Source organism: Branchiostoma lanceolatum, chromosome 16 (genome assembly GCF_035083965.1).
Source record: "Branchiostoma lanceolatum isolate klBraLanc5 chromosome 16, klBraLanc5.hap2, whole genome shotgun sequence".
NCBI classification, from domain to species: Eukaryota; Metazoa; Chordata; class Leptocardii; order Amphioxiformes; family Branchiostomatidae; genus Branchiostoma; species Branchiostoma lanceolatum.
The window spans coordinates 10,489,598-10,501,008 of record NC_089737.1 but is presented as its reverse complement, the minus strand read 5'-3'; the positions used below and the strand labels follow the sequence as shown (position 1 = coordinate 10,501,008).

The 11,411-nt window shown below is 40.2% G+C and overlaps 1 protein-coding gene across 1 annotated transcript; it reads left to right on the top strand.

The window, feature by feature from the left end:
- Positions 1–49: 49 nt before the first annotated feature.
- LOC136421456 (uncharacterized) lies at positions 50–9,751 on the top strand. Its single transcript, XM_066408781.1, has 7 exons — positions 50–258; positions 752–875; positions 1,194–1,286; positions 2,838–3,012; positions 3,651–3,767; positions 4,399–4,541; positions 5,397–9,751. Exons 1-7 carry the CDS (start codon positions 116–118, stop codon positions 5,727–5,729), a joined length of 1,128 nt encoding a protein of 375 aa, XP_066264878.1. The 5' UTR covers positions 50–115; the 3' UTR covers positions 5,730–9,751.
- The last annotated feature ends 1,660 nt before the right edge of the window (positions 9,752–11,411 follow it).

The window sequence follows — 11,411 nt, the reverse complement described above, 5'->3', positions numbered from 1 at the left end:
CTCTGATAGGATATAAGGATTAGAAACCCCCATTGCGATGAATAGTTTGTTCCATGTTCAAAATGGCCGGCTTCGTGCAAAAAGCGTGGTTGTGAAGGGATGGTTTTTCCTTTAAATGCTTTTTAAACGCCTGTGGATCTCCCAAAAGACAACAAACCGTCTACAAAGTACTCTCAGGACTTTATTTCAAGGAGCAACACCTAAGAAGTACAGAGGACACCCACAAAAGACGAGATATTCGTGCGGCGGTTTTGACAGGTAAACTTTAGTAAGGTCAAAGGTTAGCGTTACAGAAACCTATTTTGACTTTACATATAGTTCTGTCTGTAGAGAATTCTGAGCTCTTATAATTGAACCGATTCTCATTGGTACTTCTTCTTTTACAAATCAGTTTCCTGGGTTAGAAGTGAACGACCACAAAGTCTGCAAAGAACCTTGCACTAATAGATAGAACTTTATTGCGCGACTATGTAGCAGGTACAAAGTATGGCAACATGTCAACAACAGTAAACATAGAACAAGACATAAGTATGGAATAAAACTATTCACTACAACAAAACGACTATCTTAGGTTTTACATTATTCAAGTCAGGCTAATTTTGAGTATCATTATTTTTTCTAATAACAAAATCTTTTATATATTTGCCTATTTTAACACTGTATGAGCTGTTGTATTTAAATATATTGTCAAATCCATCTGTGGGATTGAGTGTCTTAAAATCTGAAAATAGTCTGTGTTACACGCACACAGACTTGTATCTCTCAACATGGCCAGTAGAAGTGTAGAAGACAAGAAGTTGATAGTCCTGGATGTCGACTGTGGACACGATGATGCTCAGGCGATCATGCTGGCTCTGACACGCCCCAATGTCCAGGTATGTGTTGTTGTTGTTGTCCTTGTTTAACGTCTTTTATATCGTTAGACGTGGTCTCTTGGTGTGTGCTCTATTTTCATTTACAATTGTGTTTTACTTCTTTCTAGTGATGAAAATCCATCAATGTTAGTAAATAAGGTTTAAAGCACATTCCTATTAATTCAAATTCAATTATTTATTAGAATCCTTGTCAGACATTAATTCATATACATGAGTTTGTTCATCATTCATTTTGATCTAACCTTTAAGACTTACTATTGCATGCAGCACATGGAATGAACATATATAGACAATTTTTATTTAAACCATTATATCCAGGTGCTTGGCATCACCTGTGTGGCAGGTAATGTTGATGTCAACCAGGTGTGTCGGAACGTCCTCAGGATACTTAAGGTGTTTGGACGCCTAGATGTAAGTACCTGTACTCCTTAATTCTTGTACATAGATGTTTATAGTAGTATAGTAGTAATAGTTACTATTACTACAGTACTACAGTACTATATCCAGTATTTAATTATACTGCTGCGAGGTTCCCTGACGCAGGGCTGGGCAGCAGTCGGCTCGTAATTTGTAATGATTGTGCATTTGTTTTGGAATGTTTAAAACTGCACATGTTTCCAAGGTGGTCTTGTACAGTAGTCAGGGTTTTTGATCCTGCTGTGCCCTTGGGGAAAGCCTATTCCTCACTTGAATAGACCGATCCCAAAGCCACGCCCCCTGTTCTATTTCGAACACCTCCGTCAAAAACAGGGCTTGACGGACAAAAATGGCTGCCGCGACCAGGTGGAAAATAATGTCGACTGACTTTCGTTAAGTTTTTGGACTCTAAAACACTTTCAAAGCGGGTCAAAGAAAACTGGGCTGCATTCTTTGTTGAAGTCTGTATCCATCAAGTAGAGTTGTTTGAGGAGGGGGTGCACGTAATTGCAGCGAGAGCCTACTGTTTTCGGTCAATGCTGAAGCGATAGGTGTCGCACATCATTACCTTGTTGGTGGGAATCAGCTCCTGGTTTTTGACAAACAGCCGATGCATGTGTAAAACAGGGTACGTATATCTGTGACAGGGTTCCCACTGTTCTGACTGCATGCAAAAATGCTGCATGATCTTCAGTAAATAAGAATTTAAATGCGTTTTTTTTACTTCCCTGTTCACCGGTAAATTAATCACTATCACACACTAGTACGGAAGAGGCGAAACTATACGCTAGTGGGCGCTGTAGTAGCTGCCAATGTGGTACAAGCTCCCTCCTATTGAGTGTCCGAGCAAGTGTCCTCTTCCATTCGTTTGTGTCCTGAGCATACATGCAACCATTACAGTAAAAAACCTGTCTCAGATATACGTAATCTACTTTACACGAGCCATGTCTGTCCTACTAGCGCTGTTTTTGACGGAGGTGTTCGAAGTCGAACTGGGGGTTCTTAGGGGGTTCCATGCGTTCGATCTGGTGATCGACAGGATCGGTCTATTATCACACTTTTGGATAAGAGGAATGGTCAGAGTAATGGTCCATCCCATTTTGAGTGGATCAGACCTTACAGTTGGGTCTTATGCAGCTTGTATAGAACACTTGTGAGTAATGCCTTGCTATTTTTACGGGTTAGGCCACGCCAATTCCTTTTCTTGGTTAATGGAATAATAAAAATTGAAAAAAAAAAGCTAGATTGGAAAAACTACATGAAAACAGAATCTCAGAGGAATGTTTTTACTAAATGGTGCACACGGTATCAGGGAGTGAACAGGGTCAGGTGCAAGTTTTCACCCCAGCCTTCTGTTTTCATAATTTTTTTGTTGCTAGAATAAAAAATAAAAATCTGTTAACCAAGAAATTGAATTGGTGTGGCCTTATGGGAAACAAACAAACAAACAAACAAACAAACAAACAAACAAACAAACAAACAAACAAACAAACAAACAAACAAACAAACAAACAAACAAACATGCCTGTTGTTTGCTACCCCCAGGTCCCTGTGTACAGAGGTGCAGCTGTCCCCATCCTGGGTAATCACATAGATGCACGCTACTGGCACGGTAAGGACGGGCTGGGGGACGTACCGGACCCTGACCCCCCCAGCGAGGAGTTGGTACAGTCTGAACATGCTGTCAATGCTCTACTGAGGTTGTCTAAAGAGCATCCAGGTTTGTGTACTTTTTATGACTCGATCCCTCCCTCTAGTCTTCTCTCTAGCCTTTTCTCCAGTCTTCTGTCTCTACCTTTCTCTCTCCCTCACTCTATCCCTCTTTAACCCTCTCTCTCCCTCCCTCCATCCCTCTTTAACCCTCTCTATCCCTCCCTCTAGTCTTCTCTCTACTACTACTAGTAAGTAAAAAGAAGAAGCTGAAAGAAGAGCTGCAGCTGAGGCCAAGAGGAGGGCCAGGAAAGCTCGGCTACAACAGAACTGATGAAACCATGTAGACTTGCCATACTCTCTCGAGTGGCTGTCAACTAAGTAGCTTTCTCCCCAGCCGTCTGGCTCTACCTCTCTCTTTCTCTCCTTTTATTGCCCATTAACCCTCTAGCTATCCCTTCCAATAGCATTCTTTCAATCCTTCTTCCTATGTCTCTTCCTTTCTCTATCCTTCTCTATTTCCCTATCTCTCTCTATCAATATTATTATCTCGTGCCATCTTTCGCTCCCTCTATACCTATATCTCCATCTAGCCCTCTCTCTATTACTCCCTTTAGCCCTCTTTATCCTCTCTCTATCCCTCTCTCTATCCCTGTTTATCCCTGTATCCCAACAGCCTGACTGTTATGGTACACCCCCCTCGTCCAGGTGAGATCTCCCTGGTTGCCGTGGCACCCCTCACGAACCTCGCCCTAGCCGTCAGACTGGACCCAGAGTTCCCTGCAAGACTGAAGGACCTTGTCATCATGGGAGGAAACATCAATGGTACATTGTCTGTTCTATTTTGAAAGAAAATAAGGGTTAAGTTCCTTAAATCTTGTTTTATATTGTTATTCCAATATGTGGGGAATATGATAATTGCTTCTATCATTCTACAACATTATCTCAAACCTATGGACACCTGTAGTATATGGTAGTATCGAAAAATTAATTTTAGCCTGGGGCTATTAGTATTAATACAGATCTTTCACTGTTATCATCCTCTCAATAGTGAAAATATTTCCACAGGATGATCCTGTCAATAACACAATGTGTCATATCTCACAGTTGACAGGACGACCCTGTCAATAAGAGAACTTTCCCCACTATTGACAGGATGATTCTGTCAGCAGTGTGTATGGAAGATACTATTTTAAACAGGATCATCCTGTCACTAGCAGAATTTTCCCCACTTTTCCCCAAGTGACATGTTCATATTAAAAGTGACATGTTCATATTAAAAGTGACATGTTTATATAAAAAGTGACATGTTTAAATAAAATGTGACATGTTTATATAAAAAGTGACATGTTTATATAAAGAACGACATTTTTGTACTAAAAGTGACATGTTTATATAAAAAGTGACTTGTTTATATTAAAAGTAACATAATTCATGACTCCCATTTTTGCTTCAGGTATTGGGAACATCACCCCATCAGGAGAGTTTAACTTCTATTGCGACCCCGAGGCAGCGAACATGGTGTTAAACAGCTACAAGGGAGTCCTTATCAACATCGTGCCCTGGGAGCCATGTGTTAATGCACTAGCAATACCATATGTGAGTACCTATGAATGAATACATGTATGAATGCACTTTTGATATCATAGTAGGATTTTAATACCATACAATACCATAGAGTTGGGTTCAATGTGGCGTAACTGTTAAAGCATTATCCAGCATTTGACAGATTTTGATAGTTGAGGTTCATACCATTGGCCAACCAAGAGCCACAAGGTGTTCAGCGGGGCTTGAAATCCCGGGTGCGTCTGCACTTTTGTGCACCCAAAATTGAAGCTGCACAGAGTTTTTGACAGTGGTTTTATTTGTAGGCTATAGGGTAAAGGTACTATTGTACATACATTCTGGAAATAGTACCTTTATTGTACTTTGATGTATTACTTGTTTAAAAGTTTGGTGTTAGATAGAACTACAAATTGAAGTGCTTAAGAAAGGCAGTACAGTTTGTAATTACATTTTGTCCTATAGACCTATAATGTCCTTTGTTTTGCTTTTGCTGACATTCTACTTTCATGTTGTGCACCCAAAATTCTTTCTGTGCACCTACATGTTGAGGTTAGTTGCACCAGTGCACCTACTCCTAAAAATAGAATTTCGAGCCTTGGGCGAAAAGGGATTTTAATGCTCGGGCATTACTCACGAGGTGGTACATTCAATTGTTATAGGAACTGACAAGGCATCATGTCACAATACACACCTCAGGTTGGGACATTGAGCCTCTATTGTTATAAATGTGTCATTTACAAATTAATGCTATTGAATACATTGGGGAAACATGAAAAGAGAATCACAGTATGTTTTTGCAAGCACCCGATATTTGCCATGCATTATATCTATAGGATATATGCCGACCTCTAAGTTTTGACATTGCTTCTTTTTTTGCCATCAACCTAGGATGAATGGGACAAGATCATGGCCATCCCCACAGAGCGAGGAAAGTTCCATGCTGCGATCCTTGCGTCGAGCGTGAAGCGCGAGAAAGCCGCTAAATCGTACACCACCCACTACCACACCTGCGACCCCTACGCACTGATGGTGGCGGCGCACCCGGAAGTCGTTCTGGAGTCCGAGGACGTGTACGCCACTGTTGAGCTCCGCGGGGAAGTCACGCGGGGTCAGATGGTGTGTGACTACCGAGGTGTCTGGAAAAGGGAGCCGAATCTTAGGATCATTAAGAAAGTTGACATGCAGGCAGCAATACAGATGTTTTGGGATGCCTTTCAGTGATTTTTAATGCAGTGATTTTTTAAAAGATAGTTTGAAAGAAACAAAAACCTCTGTAGGGGGTATGGGGGCTACAAAACTGTTCCAGTATATGCCACTAATGCATGTAATCCTATGGGAAAGTGGAGAAAAAGATGGTGTAATTATGTCAGAAATCAAAACATCCATGAAGACTAACCCACAATTGCAGGAAAATTGACTTGCTGTCGCCTTATGTGATTTTTTTGGACAAAGTTGTTTATTCTGAATGAGTAATGTAGAGTCCATTCCAAGTCACCACACGGATTTTTAGGGATATTTATAATATCTTCGAATATTTGTTATATGATTATAAACTGTTATAAATATTAACAAATGTTTAGAAAAAAAGTGAATATGAGAGTACCATGTTTTAGAAAAAGTTTCAAGAATTTGCAAGCATTTCGAAAGTTACTGTCAAAAGAGATCATTTTTCAAAACAAATTTGAAATATGAATTGATTTGTTTCAAGTTTCGAAACATTTCGAAACTAGAGTTCCACGACCTCATATCTTCGCCAAATAATATGAATTGTACCGACAGATGCAAGTACCAAATTCCCGCCATTTACCAATATGGCATAACATAGCCAACAACAATTAAATTCAAGTCTTTATTTGCTTAAATAATATCTATCAATATTCCCCTCTTTCTCAGTGGCTTGATATGCCACAGGTCTGAAAGTCCTCTCATGGAATGTCAATGACGGTTAGACATCCAGGTAATAAGATACGCAAGAAAACTGGATGGATTTTCGAAACGTAGTATAACTCTATCAAATATTAGACCCTGTTTTGCATAATCAGCATCTAATTGTTTAACTTGGCTTGGCTATATCAATTATCAGATTCAGCTATTTTAAAATACCTAACATGAATATAAAAAGTCCTGTCATTTACGAGCATAGTGTTAACATCTTAGTATAATCTCAGCAATAATTCAAATGAGGCCATTTGAATAATTGATATTTCGATTATAATTGATAATTACTAGCCTCTCTTTCAGTGAAGGATGACACAGTTTTCAAAGGTGATTTGTTTTTATTTGTTTTTTCTGCTGTAGATAAGTACAGCAAGGGCTACCAAAGGCTAAGGCTATTACAAAGGGTTAGCCCTGGTAACTGAACAATATGCAGACCTTGATACAAGCTTTCACAAAGACTAGAATACGACTAAAATGCATATAAACGGGCACAAACATAGACCTCAGCGCATTTTAAAACATTTCATTAATCATGCAAATTAGGTCCTGTTTGGCATAATTACCATGTTACGTCAATCATAAGATCCGCTTTTAAATCTTCATACCAAACATAACAGATACATTTTAGTCCTGTTCTTTCGATTGCCCAGCTAGTAAGCTAGCTGTTGACCTAGATTCAGGACGCCAGCTGTTGACCTAGATTCTGGACGCCAGGTGTGTACTAACACATGCCTCGTACTATGGTGCGGCAGTCCTATATATACCAAATATTACGTTAGGTAGGTCATGATCTGCATAATGAGCATATCATTATGCTGATCATCACCTAAGGAACATTTATACCAAATACAAGAATAATCCATCAACCCCTGCTTGAGTTATCCTCCTCAAAAATTACAAACAAATAGGCCCACTGTAGTTTAAGGCAAGCCGCAAGGGGGCCCAAATTTACATCACTTACTCTCTGCCCCAAGATCTATCTGCCACTCAAAAATTATAACCTTACTACCTGCAAAAAATTCGACAACAAACTTAATGCGGAATGATAAACTTTATTCATTCATTATGCAAATTAGTTCCTGGTTTTCATAATATGTATTTGAATATGTAAGACATTACCCAAGCTATTTACATACCAAAGATCATGACGATCCGTCAACCCCTTCTGTAGTTATTAGCCTCCAAAGGTTTAAAAAAAACCCCCAACTGCAGGTCCAAATAAGCCGCTAGGGGGGCCAAACTTACACCATCCATTCCCTGCTCCAGACCCGATGTATTGGTGAAAAATCATGAACCTGGCACTTCCAGAAAATTCGACCACAAAATTTAAAACTCAGCTGCAGTACCTTAATTATCCGCTAGGAGGCGCATTATCGAACTTGACCTTCCTCTTTAACACTCCTACCTACCAACTGAATATCATGCACAGCCGTCAACAGCACCTCGAGTTATGCTGGCGACATACAAATTCACACACATATAAAGCCCGCTGCAGTACCGACGGAAAATGCCAGGTGAACCATTTTTGAACTTGACCTCCGTTTTTACAATATCTACACACCTGCAAAAAATCATGAAGATCCATCAACGTTTCCGTCACTTTTTTTGCCTACATACAAACACACAAAAATGTAAAGTCTGCTGCAGTACTGTTGGAAAACGCCAGGTAAACCATTTTTGAACTTGACCTTCCTTTGCACAACCACTACACACCTACCAAAAATCAGAAAGATTCATTGAAGCTTTCTTGAGTTATGCTCCTGACATACATAAAGACCCACCCAACAGATTTTTCAACCGAAAACATAATCTTCTCCGAGTACAAGTACTCGGCGAAGATAATAAAGATATGGGTCATTTGCCCCCTGTAACGAGCCGCTAATCCTAACAAAGCCTGTTTTGGATCGGGCGTGGACCGCCGACCGAGCAGGAAGTCACTGTGCCGTGACACCGTGTCCGAGTTCCTCTAGTCCAGATAAGCACAATTCAACTGTAGTTTTGCTACTCTAAAAGGGCCAGCAAATGTTGCTAACGATCAGGAACCGATAGTGGTCAAAGGACAAGACGTAATGAGCAAAAACAAAAGGTTAATCCACGCCAAATTAGCCCGACATTCGGCACAATACAAAGGGATAGCCGGAAAGGCCGCCGCTACTTGGAAGAATCTATTCTTTGTGTAGGGGGGCAAACTCCTTGTAAATACTTTAAACCAACGTAAAATGATTACAGATACGAAATTTCACAGTAATAATGTAGCACTGAAATACTGTAATACTTAGGCTATTTACTTCAAATCTTAAACTCTGTCGACATATGTTGAAAGATAGATACATAATGATATTTCAGACAGCGTGTTCCCCTGCAAACAGCCCGCGTCATGCCGTCTGCCGGGAATGCAACAACAGGAGCGCGAGCATGAAGTTTTGATTGCGAAACAAAAATCCACGATCTGACACTCTTCATCTCTGGAACAATAAAGCCTCTATGCTTTACCCTGTTGGCTGATTGACGTTTTTGATTTGCACTGGGACAGGGAATTGCTGAAGGTCAGTTGTTTAGTCCCAGAGCATGTCCTGGCGTGCCTGTGGGGGAGGGCGACAGCCTACTGTTACAACTTCCGTCAGTACTTTCTGTTATTTCTATCGCATTTGGCTGGTTTCTGCAAGATTTTTCGTTTTGATTGATAGGGAAGCCAAGGGATTAGGCACTGATAATGTTTCTCTCGGATTGTTGTGCTGTTGGTAGACCCGTTAACTGTTTGTTTACGTTACTCCCGACCGGCCGGCCGTGAGAGCACGGCGGGGTGTGAGCGCTGCCTTTCTACGTCTATTTTTGGGTGTAATCTAACTAATACCCCCATTCCACTTGGACGGCGCTCTCACTGCGCTCTCACGGCGACCTAAAATGGTCCAGAGCGCCGTGAGAGCGCCGAACTCCTGGAAAACGTGCTCAAGTGGAATCTCCACGGCGACCCTTGCGCGCTCTCAGCGCGACCAAAATATCAAATGTCAGCAACTTTTTAAACATTTCACAGATCACTCAACGAACTCCAGAGATAAAGAACGAATTTTTGTTACGTTTTGTGTGTTTTGTTGTCTTCTCAGTCATACCTTTACCTCTTGCATCATATTTAAATGATGAAATCAAGGGGAAAACAGATTCAATTTTAGTCGCTGCACGGTCGCTCAGTGTGTGTCTTAAGTAATCGCTCAGTGTGTGTCTTAAGTAATATATGTATGTTCAACTTGTTTTTTTCTGTGTTGTCTGTCATGTAAACTGTTTGCAATAAATATATTTTATCATTCTACGTTATAGTAGAAACGTAAATCACAGAATTTTGTAACGCATTTTGAACCACTGACAATAAAACTTGGAGGGAATTTAATTTGAATGGAAGAAAGTACTTGTAGTTATTCGTCAATTTGCATTACCCACGAGCAAAACTATGATTTGACCACAAAATTGCCAGAAATTCAAGATACACCACTTCAAGAATGAAATTTGTTTGAACTACAGTTAAGACCATTCAATCCTCATAGAGCGCTCGCTGCGATCCTTGAGTGCTCGCTGCGGCCCTTTGATCCCACCTTGGGCGCTCTCACGGCGCTCACCGCGCTCTCACGGCGCTCTCACGGCGCTCACCGCGCTCGCTCCGCGCTCTCTCGGCGCTCGTTTTTTGATCGCCATCCTCGGCGCTCTCACTGCGAAGGTTTTGAGCATGTTCAAAACCATCGCCGAGGTGACGGCGCGCACTGTGCTCTCGCCGAGCTGTCGGCGCTCTCACGGCGCTGTCGGCGCTCTCAATGGCGCTCTCGCCGCGCTGTCGGCGCTCTCACGGCGATCTGGCCAAAATGAGGTCGCCGTGAGAGCGCGGTGAGAGCGCCGTCCAAGTGGAATGAGGGTATAATTAACAGCAGACTGTGAATTTCTTCTTTCGAAAAAAAGATTGGAAATTCGAAATAAAGGCAGGGGGATGTAATCAATCTTTAGAAAGCATCAAAAATATTGTTCTCGGTGCCATAATTTTTTTAAATATTCCACGACAACGTGGGAACAATTAGAAAGTGTAAACATATTTCGAAATGATTGGAAACTATGGAATATGGATTATAAATACTTACAAAAGTTTCAGATTGATTCTAAACAATGGCAACAAACATCCGTGCGGTGACTTGGAATGGACTCTATGACAGCAAATTTTCTACCTCAAAGTTTTGATATGTGGGTTCACTGAATATTTCAATTTTCATTTTTTGATTGTTGCATGGTTCCTGGATTTTAAGAAATAATGCTGAACCAGGATATCAACACAAAAACCGTCTATGGAGAATATCTCTAGATCTACCTCGTACACACAGTTTTAGGTGCTGAATATAGATTCAAATTGTTCTCCCATTGCTCTGTATTCGACTTAGCCTTTTGCATAGATTTTACCTGAAAATGTTGGCGAAGCATGAAAATAATTTGGTCTGGCCTTATAAGTGGAAAGAATCAATGAAAGTGTATCTTTTCCCAATGTGTGGAGTATGAAATGAAGATGAAATTATATGATATTGATGGTGATTTATACCATGAGTAGTTATTGTGTTCCAATATAGGGTTTACCATAATTGATACAATTCATGTTGTAAGAACTCACTTGTCGATAATTTTGATAACATTCCAGTGGTAGAAATACTTTTTTCAGTGTTCGGCATTATTGCAGAATATAAAAATTTTGTTCTGCTAGAGTCCATTCCGAGTCACCGCGAGGGTTTTATAATAATATTTGTAATCATTTTGAAAAATTTCCAATAAAAGAATATCTGACTGACAATAGTTCTAAATTTTTCTAAAATATCAAATACAAAAATATGAATTTATTTGAATTTAATTAGATAATTTAGAAATATTTTGAAAGTAACTGCACAAAAACCTCTTTATTTGTAATAATTTCTAAACATCTATGTGATTATTTAACTTTTA

Coding starts and splice junctions, on each gene's coding strand:
- LOC136421456 (XM_066408781.1), top strand. CDS start 116: ATGCTTTTTAAACGCCTGTGGATCTCCCAAAAGACAACAAACCGTCTA. Junction 259..751: donor TCGTGCGGCGGTTTTGACAG/GTAAACTTTAGT, acceptor ACACGCACACAG/ACTTGTATCTCTCAACATGG. Junction 3,768..4,398: donor CATGGGAGGAAACATCAATG/GTACATTGTCTG, acceptor TTTTTGCTTCAG/GTATTGGGAACATCACCCCA.